General features: G+C 53.1%; 1 protein-coding gene across 5 annotated transcripts in view; it reads right to left on the reverse strand.

Annotated features, from left to right (window-relative positions):
• Positions 1-69: 69 nt before the first annotated feature.
• Positions 70-16854, reverse strand: part of LOC116952449 (plastin-3-like) — a 93975-nt gene continuing 77190 nt past the window's right edge. For 4 of the 5 annotated variants that reach the window (XM_032971802.2, XM_032971803.2, XM_032971804.2 and 1 more), the window contains 9 exons: positions 15434-15463; positions 13971-14066; positions 10182-10377; positions 9705-9783; positions 8205-8319; positions 7359-7489; positions 6076-6199; positions 5291-5415; positions 70-3963 (listed from right to left, as the gene is read on the reverse strand). In XM_032971802.2, the coding sequence (XP_032827693.1) occupies positions 3831-3963; positions 5291-5415; positions 6076-6199; positions 7359-7489; positions 8205-8319; positions 9705-9783; positions 10182-10377; positions 13971-14066; positions 15434-15463 (1029 nt within the window). In that variant the 3' untranslated portion in view covers positions 70-3830. The remainder of the gene's footprint in view (positions 3964-5290; positions 5416-6075; positions 6200-7358; positions 7490-8204; positions 8320-9704; positions 9784-10181; positions 10378-13970; positions 14067-15433; positions 15464-16854) is intronic. The other variant, XM_032971806.2, reaches the window with a different exon arrangement.

Genomic DNA, 16854 nt, shown 5'->3' on the forward strand with positions numbered 1-16854 from the left:
AATGTCATGAACACGACCAGAAGCTTGGTTTTCGTACTGCGGTCCCATACTCTGCTTTGAACATCACAATTCGAATCCCATGAACAGTTTATTGGCAAGATACTGGGTCCAAATACAGGATACATTTTAAAAGTAAAACTCTTAATTCATGTTAAGTTTTGTATGTAGCATCGTCGTTCATGCAAAGTGAATCTCACAATCCCAGCCAGGCGGTGAGCCGGCACTGCCGACAATTGCCCAAGCTCTGCGCTCCTCTATACATTAAGATGTTTTTCGACCAATTAACGAGCGTTTACACGTGTGGGAGGAAACGCACGCGGTGCGAAGGTGCAACGCTATCCAATACAGACGGAACTGATGGAGATTAGTCCACACTTGCTGTACTGTTTTCTCCTGGCGCGCCAGGGTACGGCTCTTCGACGCCCACAGAAATGCGTCATTTGTGCGGCGATCCACCAATCCTCGCTGCTGCTGCTGCCTCCGAGGCGCTGGTTGACGGGCAGCCACGTGGAGCAGCAGCAGCAGCAGCGTAGCCGTCGCCCGCCACCCCGACAATGGAGCTGCGCTTACGAATCAACGGGCGCGACCGCCCGATATTGCCGGAGGCAGCGTTCACACGATGTCGGGAGGATGGAGAGCGCTGCTCTCTCTCTCTGTCTCTCTGTGCGCTCCGCCAGGCGTACATCGCGGCCGACACGCGGTGACAAAACCCCAGCACGCTTCTGGATGGAGGCAAATGTAACCAAAATGTCCCCAAGGTCACCTCCCATCCCCCCTCCCCCCCCCCGTCACCGATGCATCTCTTAAAAGCGTGCACAACCGCTCGCGGCGTCGGTGGCTCCACCCACGGGACGCGACGCGGGTTCGTCACGACGATGCAATGCGCACGTTTCACATGGGGGAGGGAGGGGGGGGGCAGAGGGGGATGAACGTTTAGAGCGCATCAGATCTCCGAATGCGCGTCGCGTTGAGCTAAACGCCTTCGGGCGAACCAGATTACAGTACAGTATTGCCTCGTTATTCTCAAGCTGGCTGTCCGCGAATCGCATGTGGAACTTTACGCGACTTCTGCATCGAGAGAGACGGAGAAGGTGATGAGAGATAATGTGATGCGTTTTAGAGTATTTGACTGATATAAATTTCCACGCGATAAGCCGCTTCGTCGAGCTATCATTTGTGGCCAGGTCGTTTCTGAGAAAGAGCTACAACATTGCTCAGTGGGCCTTACACCTGGTAAAATAAAATATTGTTGAGTTTTAGTTTAGATGCACAAAAGTGGTGAGGTCATCGTTACTGCATCAATTTCAGGTAAGCTCATTAATAAACAATCATTTAATCGTTAAATACTGATTTTTATTTACTTTATTATAACCCATTTTATGTTCATGTCTTTAATAGATTCTTTATTTAAGGTAATTCATTAAAAAGAGGTTTTCGTAGGCCAATAATATCCGCGAAATCTGCTGGTCACGGGCATCGCCTCGTCGCAAATAAGGAGGGCCACACTGTACTGGTTGCCGCAGGTGGTGACCGACACGCTGCGACTCGCAACCATCCAACCCCATCCTGTGCCGGACACTCCACAGAAACTTTGCACCTATCGGTGTTGGGACAATTGAGCAGCGCCCCCCCAGCGCTGGGTGGGGGGGGGGGGGGGGCCCCCCCCACCTCTCCTCCTCCTTCCCCACCACCCACACCACCACAGATGGAGTTCAGTGGTTGCTGGTCGCAGCGTGTTGGCAAACGGCGTACGAATGACGGTCGCCAACAGCCGACGGTCGTGCTGGCGAATGAATGGGAACGCTCACATCGGACAGCGCAGCACTCGGCGGGAGCAGCGGTGGGGGAGGGGGTGCCCTGCAGGTGTCATTTGAAGGGGGGTGGGGGGGGGCGACATCAAATTTGTATGTATTCAACTCAAGCCAACGAATCACGAGGCTGCTCTCCCACAAATGCTCCCCAGATATGGAGCGTCGCGTGGCAGCGGTGAGCTCCTTCGCGGTGTAAACACGGGCGCCCTCGCGAGTGCCAGGTGGCGGGCCCAAGCGAGACGTATTTATTTATTCTGTCGAGTGAGAGAGAGAGAGAGGGGCGAGATCGATCTTCCCGAAGCGCGTTGGAATTCACGCGGCGGAAAATTTCCTCACCGCGGGGGACAGGATTGTCGATCAGCGACAGCAACGGGCACGACCGCCGGGGTGTTTAAAACTTCCGATTCACGTCGGACTGGCGGGGCGAGCAAGTCGCGGCGGTGTTGTCCGAGGGGGGGGGGGATTTCCCTCCTCCCTTGCGTGCCCCTTTGTGGCTTTGCAGTGCCGGTGCCACGACGCAGCCACCGAGGGTCGCCTGGCCCCATCGTCCGACACACAGCTTACCCCCCCCCTCCCCCCCCCCCCAGTCCCACGTTAACACGCTTCACTCGTACCGTGTCCTTGCACATACAGACAATACGTAGTCGCGCGTCGTCACATTCACAAATTCGTACGCCTGAGCGTCGTTTTCGCCTTTGGTGTAAATTTTTGCAGCATAAAACCCAATTGTCGCAATTTCATTCAAACTCACTTTATTTTTCGTTACCTTGCATAGGTCATAGGTCATGATAGGACGCACGGGTCATACCTCCCCAAACATCAAAATTCTCGACGCAATTTCATTCCCAGGATTTCCACTTTTACAACCGATTTTCACGACACCTTTCCTCTCTCCGCGTCGTTGATTGTAATTATTTACCAGGGTGGTTACGTATAAACATTGCCATAAAATGCAGAAAAAAAACACACGTAACAAGCCGACCGACGGGCCGGTCCACGGAACTCCCGGGGGCTGGGAAAAGTGTCGACTCTTCTCCGCTCGTAGTATTGTACACGTTAATCCGCTGGGGGAAGCTTGCAAAGCACGTTTCTGAATGTTGCTGTTCTACGATGAGAGGAATGCTCCCCAGTAAGTGTTCCGACCCAACTCCGACCCTCCCCCAGTGCGCCTGGCCGCCCAGGCTGCGGCTGCCCCACAGGGGACCAAGGACGCCTCCTCAACGTACTGTGACCGCGGTGGTGCGCGTGCGAGTGATGTGCGTGATGTCTGCGGAAGCGATGTCCGCGGGAGTGGTGTCTGCGCGTGTCCTGCGATAGCGAGTGCAGTGGAAGTGTGCCAAGTGTGTGCGTACATGATGAGTTTGCATGTGCACGTGCGTGAACTGTGCCCGTGCAATGTGCGACGTATCTTCGTGTCGGGTGTGGATTGTGTACGATGCGTGTGTGACGTGTGTGTGTTTTACATGCTTGTGCGCCACTGTGGTGCGAGATCTGCAGTAGATTGGCAAGCGTGCCGCGTGCATTGCTGTGACGCAGCATGGCAAGATGCGTGGCAAGATGCGTGCCACGGTGGACCACGACATTGCCACATCACGCCACGGTGTGCCATGATGTGGCAAGGCTGCCACTGTACCAGTGCGCCACTGTGCGTGCCACGGTGTGCCACGGTGCGTGCCACGGTGTTCCACGAGCTGCGAGCGGCTCTGGCGACTGCGGTGCCCGAGTGCGGCATGGGCCACCACTGGTAAGGGAGGCATTTACCATGCCACGGCGTGTGGCAGGAGGAGCGTGCAGCGTGCGCGACGTAGCGAGCTGTGAAGCATTGCGGGGAGCGTGCGGAGGACATGCCGTTGGCGCGCAACGTGCGCTGTGGTGCGCTGTGGTTCTCGCGTCCGCCTGCATGCGGTGCAGGTTGCGGTTGTATCGTTGGTTGCTGCAGCGGTGCGTGTGTGCGCGTGCGTGCGTGCGCGTGGGTGCATGTGCGTAGGCCTGGCGCAGCAGTTGCGGTGTTGCGGCGCGTCACACCTTCTTCATGCCGCGCCCCATGAGGCAGGCGAACATGGTCATCACCATCTTGGGCTTCACCTCCACGAGGTCGTCGGGCAGCGCGTAGACGCGCGCGCCAATCTTGCGCGCCATCGAGATGGCGTACCTGCCGGGCGAGTCACGCGCGTGCCCCACCCCCCCCACCGTTGCAGTTAGAACTTCCACGTTCCCATGACAGGGGCCGGGCACTCCACAAGACAAACTCTGCTGACTGAGCGCAAGGCAGTAACTTCGCTGTCTTATCGACCCCTGCGGAGGCGACGCGCCGAGCCGACCCCCGTCCGGGACTGGACTTGTGCCCCGGAGGTTCCGAGCAAAGTGTGCACGCTCGCGCAGCACTGAGACTACGACAGGTCAACAACTTGTAGCGTGCTGCAAAGTATTCGCTTCTCGCTCCCGTAGAGGAGGAACTGCAGACAAGCGGGAAAACGGCAGCCAGCCGGCAAGCCGGCGTTACCAACAATTGCCCAAGCTCTGCCGTCCTCTAAATATCAAGGTGCTATCGGCCAATTAATGAGCGTCCACATACATGTGGGAAGAAACCGGAGCACCTGGAGAAAACCCATGTGTGCGAGGGGGAAACACTCTATCCCACAGAGACGGAACAGGTGGTGTCCCACATTTTTGCTGTAGCCCCTTCACCTGGCACAGCCCACGGAAATTGATTTTCGCAGCATTCGCCACGGTGGCGAGATGTCAACTACCTCGCCTGGTATACAGGAGGTCGTGGCTTTGATGCTGACCCTCACGCCTGCATATGTGGAGTTTGCGTGTCTCTCTCCACATTTAGAAACACGAGTTTTTGGCTGCCATAAATATCTACGTGATAAGCCACTGCGTTGAGCTATCACTCGTGGCCAGGTCGATTCTGAAAAAGAGTTACATCGCTCAATGGGCCTTACCTGGAAAAATTTCAAGAGTTTAATTTCAGCGTAACCACGCACAGCGTAACCACCGCAGCGTAACCACGCAGCTCAGAGAGGACTGGGGTGGAGGGTGGGGGGGGCTGCTTCCACAATGGAGACGCTGACAGTGCCACCGTGTCGGTGGCAAAGCGCCACAGGCTCACCAGCGGTGGTGGGGGGGGGCTTGGAGGGGGGGAATGGGCGGGGGAGCGGTGGTTTAGCGGTTCGCGCTAGGCTGCGCTACGAACCCGGCGACCCAAGTTCGATTCCCGCTCATGGCCAACACCGGTGACGATTATCTGAACCGCTCCTGGGCCTCCCCTGGGTCGACTCGGCCTCATACGAGTACCCGGTGCGGTGTGTAAACATCGTCACTGGGGAGACAAAGGCGGCCCGGGCGTTGTACTGGCTATCCATCCCCTCGTGCGCTGTGCCGGACTTCATAGGTGCTCGCTAACAGCACTTGCCCCAACGGTCTGTTAAGGCTATACGGGGGGGGGGGGGAGTCTTTGTCTTTGGGAGGCTCACTTTGCATTGTCGAGCCGGTCGTCGTCGGTCAAGGGCTCCTCCTTGACGAGGTCGTAGCGGATGGAGCCCGGCTGGATGGCGTCGATGAGGTCCAGCACGGGCTGGCTGGAGCTGATGTTCTTGTCCTGCCGCAGGGAACAGCCAACCACTTACAGAGCTCGCCGAGGCCAGCAGAGCGGTGCGCATAGCAGCAGCAGCGGCAGCGGCAGTAGCGGCACAACGGTCGCTGTGAAGCCGAGCGTTGCAACTGTCGAGACCTCGTAAACTCTCGTGGCCCACGCAGCCACGCACGTCGTGCCTCGTAACGAGAGGCGCTCGCACGTCGTGTTCACGTGTCCCTGTCCACACACGTCTTCCCCCTCCTAGGTGCCTGCACCGCTCGATTCATTTTGGCCAACACCACGCCTGGCCACCTTTGCTTCCCCAGTGCCGATGTTTACACGCTGCACGAGGTACTCATTTAAGGCCGAGTCGACCAAGGGGAGAGCCCAGGATCAGTTCAGATATCACGTGATGTTGGCCGTGAGTGGGAATCGAATTCGGGTCACCGGATTAGCAAAGAGCTGCACTAACCGCTGGACCAGTATTCTCTCCACACCACAGCCACCGAACGTACACACACACACAAGCAGACACGGCTCCCCATGACCGTGTGTCACAACTGGTCGTGGACTCTCAGTGAAAGATGCGTGCGAGGTCCGGTCTGAAGGGAGGCCAAGAGATCAAGAGATCGAGGTCAAAAGGTTGAAAGGATGAGAGGCGGTCGAGAGAGCCGTGGGCGGCACCTTGAAGCTGGCGATGGAGGAGCTCTTCCCGGCGTCGCGAAGCGTGTGGTTCACCCAGTTCACGATGATCTCATCGTTTACCTTCTCTCCCTCACCCAGGTCCTCCAGGACTTGAATCGTGTACCTGCGAGCACACACAGTAATCGTTTCCCCATCAGCCGTGGCGTGCGTTGAGGTCAGCTGACGGTGCCCCGCATCGCATTCCAAGAGTCGGGCTCAGGAAGAATATAGTGGTTTCACTTTGGGGTTTGGGCTCCATTTGGTGGCAAAGGGTTTCACGACATGAATGTGGTCCCCCAATTCAAAATAATCGTTTTGTTGTGGGGAAAAAAAAATAACAAAAAAAATCAGCAGGCAATGGGTCTCCACATATTCGTCACCATCATTGATTCAAGAAAACCGGACTCTGTTGATGAGACACTGTGTCGAAACCGGTCCAGAGTTTTGCTTGTCTTGAATGAAAGCTGCTGACGTTACACACTCCCAGAAGGCAGTGCGGGGTCAATGGATAGCTAAAGGAGACGTACTGTCTACCTATTTACGTTATATATTTGGTCAGAACATTAAGTGGCCTAACTCAAACATTAATTAAGAATCAACCTTTACAGAGTTCAATGGGGTACTGCGTTGGCAAGATGTTATCTGTCTTGCCTGCTACGCAGGAGTGCGTAGGTTCGATCCCAGACCCTGACAATGCCGGTTATATATTTGGAGCCCGCGTGGATTGTTCTCCGGGTTCTGCCCCCCTCTACATTTACAAACAACACGCGGCATTTAGATAAATTGTCTATGACTATAAATTCCCACGTGTGATGATGATGATGATATCAGCCACTGTGATGAGCTACCATGTGTGGCCAGGTCGCCTCTGAAAAAGACCCCATAGTTCAGTGAAAAAGCTTCACCTGGTAAAATAAGTTTTTTTTATTTTTACCAGGTAAGGCCCACTGAGCTGTACAGCTCTTTTTAAGAAGTGGCCTGGCCACAAATGATAGCTCAACAAAGTGGCTTATCACGTGGAAATTTATATCAGTAGTCAAATACTCTACACATGCGTGTTGATCCTAAATACGGAGAGGAAAATCGAAGGACCCGGGAAAAAAATCCACGCGACCACCACGGGGAGAGAGGCACGCAAACTCCAAATATACGGCAGGCATCGTCAACATCGGGATCGACCCCAAGACCTACTGCATACCAGGCAAGGTGACGACCGGCAACGGCCGCGATTCCTAGCGCCGGGCCCCGTGGACAGTGGTGGTGCAGGAAGGGGCGGCACTCACTTGCGCATGAGCTGCCACACGAGCGCCAGCGTGAGCGTCGGGTTGCCGTCGTTAAGGTCCTGGCCGCCGATCCCCACCAGGGAGAACTTGGTCGTCTTGCCCAGCTCCACGGCGTAGTTGCAGTTCTCCAGCTGGGAAGGCAGCGCCACACCGCGTCACCAAAGCACAATGCTCATGCACACGCAGCTTGGATGCCGCACGGCTCCCATACCACACAGTCCGGGGCTCCGCACGGCTCCCACACCACACAGCTCCCTCCCCCCCCCCCAACACACACGCACCTCCCTCGCCACACACCATTCGCTACGAGTGCTGCCCCCCCGCCCCCCTCCATACATCGTCATCGCCACCACGAACACCGCCGGCGGGCGAGGGCGCTGTGGTTCTCAGTGGCACAGTGCCGTTCTCGCTCCCAGCACGCATTCCGTGCTCCCTGGAGCACGATCCCCCCCCCCACCGACGTGCAGAGCACCTCTTGGCTGCGTCAACGAAACGTCCCGTCCATCATCGGCTTAATCGCACGAGCCGAGAATGCACGCGTCGAAGTGCGCGTGTGCGATCGGATTACGTGTAAATTATCTGCGCGATCTACAAATGACAGGGCGACGTCACGTCGAGGCTAACGATGGGAGATCGCGCACAACTGTGCCAGCGGGATAGAAGTGACAAGGAGACAAAACGAGCCGAAAGGCCGAACGATCCTCGAACAGAATCGCAACCGCGAATCGGAACGATGCAGGGAACAGCTGGGGGAGGTGAGGGGGGCGGCTGGAACGTGACCTACGCCGAGTAACCGTACCGCCCGCCCGCCCGCCCGCCCGCCATCTCACGCGCGTGTCGCTTCACCTTCTTCATGTTGGCGCCCAGCTTGGGGTACGGAGGCTTGTTCACTTTGTTCCAGTCCACTCGCGTTTTGATTTTCTCGAACAGCTGGATGATCACGAGGGCATCGACGAGGTCGCTGCACGAGGAGGAGGAGGAGACGCACAGACATACGCACGCACCGTTAACTAAATATTTAACGATTAAATAATAGTTTATTCATGAACTTACCTAAAATTATGATGCTGCGAGGTAGGATTCAGTGACGATGATTTTATCACTTTCTTGCATCTAAACTAAAACTAGAATTTTGTATTTTACCAGGTAAGGCCCATTGAGTCATGGAGCTTTTATTCGGGAGCGACCTGGCTATCACAAATGATAACGCAGATAATTGGCTTATCACGTGGAAATGTATAGCGGACAAATACTCTAAACGCGTGACGTTGATTCTAATGTGGAGGGAAAAAAACGAAGGATTCGGAGAAAAATCCATGTGACCACAGGGAGGAGAGAGACACGCAAACTCCAAATATACAGGTGTTGGGGGTTAGGATCAAACCCACGACCTCCTGTATACCAGGCGAGGTAGTTAACATCTTGCCACCATGCTACATCAAGGGTGGTCAACATCCTTCCTGGTCACACGCTTGCAAACGAGACGCATCCTGGTCTCCGAGTTCCCACCTGGTGACACAAACTAAGCTGGAAACTTGAACTCACTCACCCCAACCACAATGGTGACACCTGTCGCGGCTGGAACGTACGTGTGTGAATATGTACACGCGTACGTGCATGTGCCGACTATGGTAGCATGTAAATATGTACACGTGTGCAGGTTATGGGGAAACAAGTTATTAAACATCAGCAAACAGCAGCAGAATTGCAATAACAGCGCTCCAATAATTCACGAATCAATGTTATTTGCGGATTTTTATTGACGGTGCGCGGCCATTTGCCATAATTTACGGCACGCAAATCGCGATCCGTAGCGTGAAGGCTGAAGGCAAAGCTGCAAGAGCAGGGCCGCAGGAGTAGAGCTGCAGGGAAAATGTGGAGGTGAGATTGTAATTTATGTTATTTTGCATTTGTTTACATTGCACACGAGGTGTGGCAATGTCATTTTTTGAGTATAGAAAATGGGGTTTTGGCTTTTTATGTTGACTCGGATATGAAGCCCAAGAAAAATGCCAAACCCATTAAACGTCGACCTATCTTGGCAGATTTGCACCATTTGTGTCTTAGAAAAACTCGAGCGCTCGTAATCCGTAAATGTATCCTGGACTAATGGAATCACGCGGCTAATCCCTCCCATAAGTCATGGCACACTGCTCCAGCGGAAAAAAATTCTGCTCAATCCGGTCTCCCCACTTCAACGTGGACAATTGGACTTCTGCTGCATGTGTGTGGGTGCAGGCTCGGGGCAACGTGTCCGTATGTGTGTGTGTGTGAAGGTGAGGATAGTTCCACGTGGGAGGGGGCTTGACTGCCACGAGCGGGGCATCTCAGTGCCGACCTACCTACCTGTACAGGTGATTGACAAAGGGGTTCACACCCAGGGAATTCATCCAATTCCTGAACGTCCGCTCCTCCCGGCTCTCACCTGTCATCACCACAAAGATCATCGTCATTATTAACATCGTCATGTGCATCGTCATCATCACCAAGTTCATCATCAATATCATTATCACTGTCGTTATCACCATCACCACTGTCAGCATCACCATCACCACTGTCATCATCAGCATTACTGTTATCATCACTGTCAGCATCACCATCACTACTGTCATCATCATGTTGTGCTAGGTATCCGGGTGACCCAGGAAATAAATTGCCTTGTCTCACTAAACCCGCACCGCTCATGGTGTGGGTGTAAACCCTGGAATTTGAGGAACACAGACAATGATCTCAGCATGTTCCCGTGCTGAGTGTCATCGGTGGCTGGCTACTGTCCCCGCCGGCGCAGCCTGGCAGGCCCCGGCAGCAATCCACAGCGTGCACCTTCCAGCAGGCCCCAGTCGATGTCCTGGTTGGCCGGCTTGTGCAGGGCCGGGTACTTGTTGAAGAGGTTCGCCACGAAGGCCAGGTTCAGCTTGGGGTTTCCGCTCACCACGTCGGCCGGCGTGACGAACTGCCGGCAGCCGAGCTTGTCGGCCTGCACCAGCATGCTCTCGGCGCGGCGAAGCTCATCCTTGTCCTGCGGTGGGGGTCGCAAGAGACGAGCGCGGCGCAGGGTACGAGCGGTCACAGCGGTGATATGACCCGGCTAAGTCTTGGGCACCCGTAATCAAGCGTTTAGCCGCTCCGAGTGAGTGCTTGTGTGCAAGGATGACAGGGTGTCAGAGATCTGTCTCGACAGCGAGACGGGTGCGGGGAAAACCCTCATTCGCAAGCCTTAACGGAGCATCGCTGCTCAGAGCGATTGCTTATACGGAGCATACAGAGATGCCGCTCTGTACAGAGGGAAATTTGTGTCACGGAAACCACACGCACTTTACGACTGCCGGTAAACGACTGCCCGAAAACAGACTGGGTGCATCCCGGTTTTCATCAACACTGCCTTCTTGGGTGGGACCCTTTTAGCACACGTTACTGTCAACCGAACTAACCGGGCGAGGGATAACGGAGATACTGCAAGAGCTCTCTCGCTCGGGGATGTGAGAAGCTGCAAAGGTAACGGACCATCTCAAAGAGAGACAGTTCCGTCAATTAATCTCACCGAAGGAAAGGGGCTCAATCAACCTGTCTGTTGGTTCTCTAATAGCCTAGAGGTAGAAATTGCACGTTGCTAGGGTATGCCACAGTTTCTGCTGGGAATGACTTCGACCACCGTGCTGCCACCTCCGTGTGGCGCCACCTTGTGGGGCGGCGTTCACTCCACCAACACCAGGGGGAACTCTTGGCCAAGTCGACCCCCATTTAATTGAGGGTAATTCTGGGAGTTAGGATTTCTGGGGCGATAAACTAAACAATGTTTTACTTTACAAGGTAAGGCCCACTAAAGTTGTGTTGCTCTTTCTCAGAAGCGACCTGGCCACCAATCATAGCCCAATGATGTGGGGCTTATCATGTGTAAATTTATAACAGCAAAATCCTCTTAACGTGTCTTTCTAAACGCTGGCCCATTAAGATTCATTATTCAATATCACTCGAGGACATTCGATATGATACATTGGTGGTATCATAACAGTGCAGCAAGAGGCACTGGGATATTCACAGAGGTCTCAGCCTGGTCACCGGTGGTTGAACAAAAGTTCCTTTATATTCTTGATTCTTTCGGTAAAGTCACGTAGAAGGGAAACAATAAAAATATAAAACAATACAATTCTCACGACATTTCGACTGCAACACAAGCAATCATCATCAGGTGTGAAAACCACAGCAAGAAAATTTGAAAAAAGTGGCGGTTATTTTTAACGTTAGCACCACGGAGAGAGATTTGATAGTTTGTTCAGATGGACGAGTCCATCTATGTTCGGAAAAGAGGAGGGGGGAGACGAAAATAATGGATGTGGTCTGAAAGCCACCGTAAGCGTGAACAATCAATTAAGACTCGAAATAGTTGATCAAATCCTTCCAATGATTGCTAAGCCAGAATCCATCTTCTCGGTTGAAATTGTCTCTGTGTTTGTATATGTGGATAGCCTCATGAACGAATCTCTCATGGTAGCCAGATGGCTTGTAGAGAACCTCTGTCTTGGAGAAGTCAATGTCATGTGAGCCTACTGAATTATAACAATGATCTGCCACGGCCGAGGTGTTGGTCCTACCGTGTTTTAGGTCTGCTTTGTGTTCACGGATGCGGTCCGAGACATGTCGTTTGGTTTCTCCAATGTAACTACTACCACAGAGACAACTTAGTTTGCAGACGCCAGGGTACTGTATGTCCGGAATCACATATTTTATAGACGGAACCAGATCACGTATTTTATGTAATGTGTTGAATCGGACCTGGATCTTGTGTTTATTCAAGATTTTGGAGATCTTTCTTGTGATCCCCGCAATGTAGGGTAAAGTGATGGTTTTGAATGGCTCCTCAAGAGGGTCCTTCTTCATGGTTGGAGTGATAGCTTTGCGGATTGTGTAGTCGGAGTAACCATTAGCCTTAAGAGCTTGGTGTACGTGCTTGAGTTCACTGGCTATGTGTTCCTGGTCATAGATGGACTCGTCCATCTGAATAACTGCCAAATCGCTCTCCGTGGTGCTAACGTTAAAAAAAAACGCCACTTTTTTCAAATTTTCTTGCTGTGATTTTCACACCTGATGATGATTGCTTGTGTTGCAGTCGAAACGTCGTGAGAATTTTATTGTTTTATATTTTTTATTATTTTATTGTTTCCCTTCTACGTGACTTTACCGAAAGAACCAAGAATATGAATCCCTGCAGTCACGAAAGCTTTAAATCAAAATTACAAATCTAGTTTAGGAGAGGGGAGAGAATTTTAACTGCTGATACTAATAATTATTATGTCGACTTGTAACGCACAGTATTCAATTGCTTTCAAAAACAACAATTGTCCAAGCTCCGCAGTCCTCTCTACATTAAGATGTTTTCAGCCAATGCATGAGTGTTTATACATGTCAGAGGAAACCAGAGTGCCCACAGAAAGCCTAAAACATGTAAGGGGGAAACACTCTATCCCGTGCCACGCCTGACACACAGGGTGTACCCTCGAACATCACCGAGCCACGCCTGACATACAGGGTGTACCCTCGAACATCACCGTGCCACGCCTGACACACAGGGGTGTAGCCTCGACCACCACCGCATCATGCTGTGCATGCAATGCCAACGGGAAATGTATTTAATTTTTTTTTTCTCCCCACCGAATAGTTTCCCACTGAGCTTGAAGCAATGTAATTAAACGAAATGAAACGGCAAGGACAGAGAGAGAGAGAGAAAAGAGAGTCGATGTCTGTAACATAACACGTGTGTTAAAACGAGAAAGTAAACCAGTCCATTAAGGGAGGCTGAACGTTGTTAGAGGGATTCATAGGCCACATAATTGCATCCAAAGAAGGTGTGTAAGGAGGACAATGTGAGACAGTAACTTAAAACATAGGTTCTTCAACGCCAGTACAATGATTCCATTTTAATTCCTGAGTTAGGACACGTGGCAGTTTTAAATACTTTCATTTGTTCAGTTTGTTGTCCTTCCCCCGCACCTCCGATCATCATAGCTGACTACTACGTACGGTGTGAAAAGAAGTTCAACATAAGGACGTAATTTAAATGTTGTGCCAAAAAGCTTGTCGCTAACCCTCCACTACCCGGGCAGGACTGGCACGTTCTGCAAGGGTATTTATTATTAACAGGCGGCAATGCATTGGTAAAATTCCGACCGAGAGCACTCCTCGGCGGCAGTGGCCTAAGGGCTTTTCGCAGCTGAATTCAACATCAACGCACTTTCGGTGGCGTTTCACTCAAACCGCGCTGAGCTTCGTCAGGCAGTGAATGCGGCAATGGCAGCGGAGGAGGGCTGCACAGTCAGATGCAACACGTGGCAACTTTATTACATTGGCCATGTCGGGTGGAGAAGGGCGCATGGCACACATTTTACTTAGACGGCGATCTGACCCATAAAACATTTATGAATCGTATACGAATCGTTTCTCCGGCCAACGGACGTGACCAACCTTTCCTGGGCAAAACAACGAGCGAGGAGCGAAGTGCTCTCCACAAATGTAAAGTCCGAGGTGACACGAGGTGCTGGGATGAAGGGAGGGGAAGGGGGAGAGATGGAGGCAGGGGAAGGGGAGGGAGGGGATGGAGGAAGGGAGGGGGCTCACATTGAACCCAGAGAAGTCGATATCCACTCGCGGCTGACCCTCCTTGTCCCCCTTCGGCGCAATCTGGTTGAGCAGGTGGAAGTACGCCCGCGAGTCCTGGGGGTCAAGGGGTCGAGAAGTCAAGCGGTGTTGAGTCACCTAAAAATTTGAATCCGTCCGCTTACATAATGGCACACACACACACACGTGCAAATCCCCACCGGTTGCGAGCACAGTGAAGGAATTGGTGACCACTTAGTGCAGTGCGTACACAGCATGTGTGTTTGCGTTTACAAAGTGCGTGTCTGCACGTGACGTTGTGTTATATACGGTGTGTGTTGTGCGTACATGTACAAGTGTACACGGTGTGTGCACATGCTGTGTATGCTGTCTATAACATGTACGCATGCCGTGTACAAAATGTGCACGTGTGTGTTATTTGCCCTAATAGTCTGTTAAAGCTATATATATATGGGGTTCTTTGTCTTTGTGTATTTGTACGTCGTGTGGGTACTGTATATATTCATGTTGTGGGTGCACAGAAGTATATATTTGTTGAACATTTTCTGCCCGCTTACCAATTTAAAGGAAAACCTAACAGCAAGGAAATAGGAGGCGAGAGATGACTTGGGCAGGAATGGATTGATAACACTGAGGGTGCAGTAGTGTTAAGACAGATGAGCAGTGATTCATGTCTGTCACCCGCTCCTGAAGAGATAGCATGGCTGACGAGACATCAATAATTAATCAATGTTTCCCTGAATAGGCTGCCTCTGTCTGATGGTGTATATGTGCGCGCATGTGTGGGGATGTGTGTGTGGGGATGTGTGTGTGGGGATGTGTGTGTGGGAATGTGTGTGTGGGGATGTGTGTGTGGGGATGTGTGTGTGGGGATGTGTGCGTGGGGATGTGTGCGTGGGGATGTGTGCGTGGGGATGTGTGCGTGGGGATGTGTGTGTGGGGATGTGTGTGTGGGGATGTGTGTGTGAGGATGTGTGTGTGGGGATGTGTGCGTGGGGATGTGTGCGTGGGGATGTGTGTGTGGGGATGTGTGTGTGTATGGGAACGGCAGTGTAGCGGTCAGCGCTACGCTGCGCTTCGAACCTGCCGACCCGAGTCCAATTCCCGTTCATGGCCAACACCAGTAACGATTATCTGAACCGGTCCCGGGCCTCCCGGAGGTCAACTCGGCCTCTAATGTGTACTTGGCGCGGTGTGTAAACATCGCCACGAGGGCGACAAAGGTGGCCGGGCGTGGTGCTGCGCTGGCCACCCACCCATCTTGTGCACCAGTCCTACTCGAAACAGCACTTGTCCCAAAAGCCTGTTAAGGCCATACGCGAGAGAGCGTTCTTCTGGGTGTAAAAATGCACGCTCGGCGTTTGCCCGATATTCCGATACGTTGAGGGGGGGGGGGGTGGGGGCACGGCGAAACGCACGCAGGGGGGAGGAGGGCGGCCGTCGACAGGGCCGGCACGCCGTACCTTGATGGCGTTGCAAAAGTCAGCCACCGTCTGGGCATTCGGAGCCAGGCAGAGTCCCCCGGGAAAGCAGCAGAGGGAAATTGGAGAAGAGGTGAGCACAGGAAGGCCCCCGGGCACACACGGGGTAAACAAGAGTGGGCACGCACGCGGCGAGAGCCAGCGAGCACTCCGTGAGCCAGCAAGCGCTCCGAGAGCGCTCAGAGAGCCAGCGAGCGCTCAGAGAGTCAGCGAGCGCTCAGAGAGTCAGCGAACGCTCCGAGAGCGCTCCGTGAGCCAACAAGCGCTCCGAGAGCGCTCCGTGAGCCAGCGAGCGCTCCGAGAGCACTCAAAGAGCCAGCAAGCGCTCCGTGAGCCAGCGAGCACTCAAAGAGCCAGCAAGCGCTCCGAGAGTCAGCGAGCGCTCCGAGAGTCAGCGAGCGCTCCGAGAGCGCTCAGAGAGTCAGGGAGCGCTCCGTGAGCCAGCGAGCGCTCCGTGAGTCAGCGAGCGCTCCGAGAGCTCGCCGTGAGTCAGCGAGGACTCTGTGAGCCAGCGAGCGCTCCGAGAGCTCGCCGTGAGTCAGCGAGCGCTCCGTGAGCCAGCGAGCGCCTCTTCCCCCCCCCCCCCCACCCCGCGCAGGGTTGGTTCCCAGCTGTTTAAGTGACAGGCGAATGAATGGCGTTCATTTTATGGCGTGTTCACTTTGCACGACCAGTTTATCGTGTAGTTTTTTTTTTATCTCAACACATTCATCAACATAATTGTGGGCCTTAAAAAAAAGTACATAATCATCAACGGCCTTTAGTCACGGCCCTGCCGTTTTTGTTTTTTTCCGTGAAGGGCCGTTGCCCAAAACGTCACCAATTATAGATGATTTTCTTTTAAGGACACACAGTAATGTTGATGTGTTGTTGACGAGTATGTTGAGTTGTTGTTCTTGTTGTTGCTGTTAACTGTGCTCGCGCACCACTGCCATCGCAGCAGCAGCATCACCAAACAATACGACATTTTGTCGGTTCGTCCAAGGCTAAAACATTTGTGTTGCATTTTCGCAGCATTAACTGGCAAATTGCAAAAAAAACTAACTGGCCATAAAAGACGTGGCTAACGCACACACACACGCGCACGGCTTACACCCTATAAATATTTGACGCCGTGCAGCGAGCGGACGTTATCCCTTTGGGAACTGCCCACCGAGTTCACAGGGCGGCAGCGGAGGGCGCACGGGAGCCCTGTGGGCCTTCGTGACAAGAAGCACCGAGCACAATGTTATCCAGCCACTCGATACGCGTTCAATATGACATCGGGACCTCAATAACGCCCCTCGTCATCGCTTGAAGTCACGCAAGCCCCTCTTGGACCCGTGCGCTTCACCCGCAACAATGCGAAATCAACCCCCCCGATGAATCTTGGAGAGCTGAGTCGAGTTCAAAAGAACTCACAT

Source organism: Petromyzon marinus, chromosome 47 (assembly GCF_048934315.1).
Source record: "Petromyzon marinus isolate PM22_M1 ecotype Great Lakes invasive population chromosome 47, UKy_Petmar_22M1.pri1.0, whole genome shotgun sequence".
NCBI classification, from domain to species: Eukaryota; Metazoa; Chordata; class Hyperoartia; order Petromyzontiformes; family Petromyzontidae; genus Petromyzon; species Petromyzon marinus.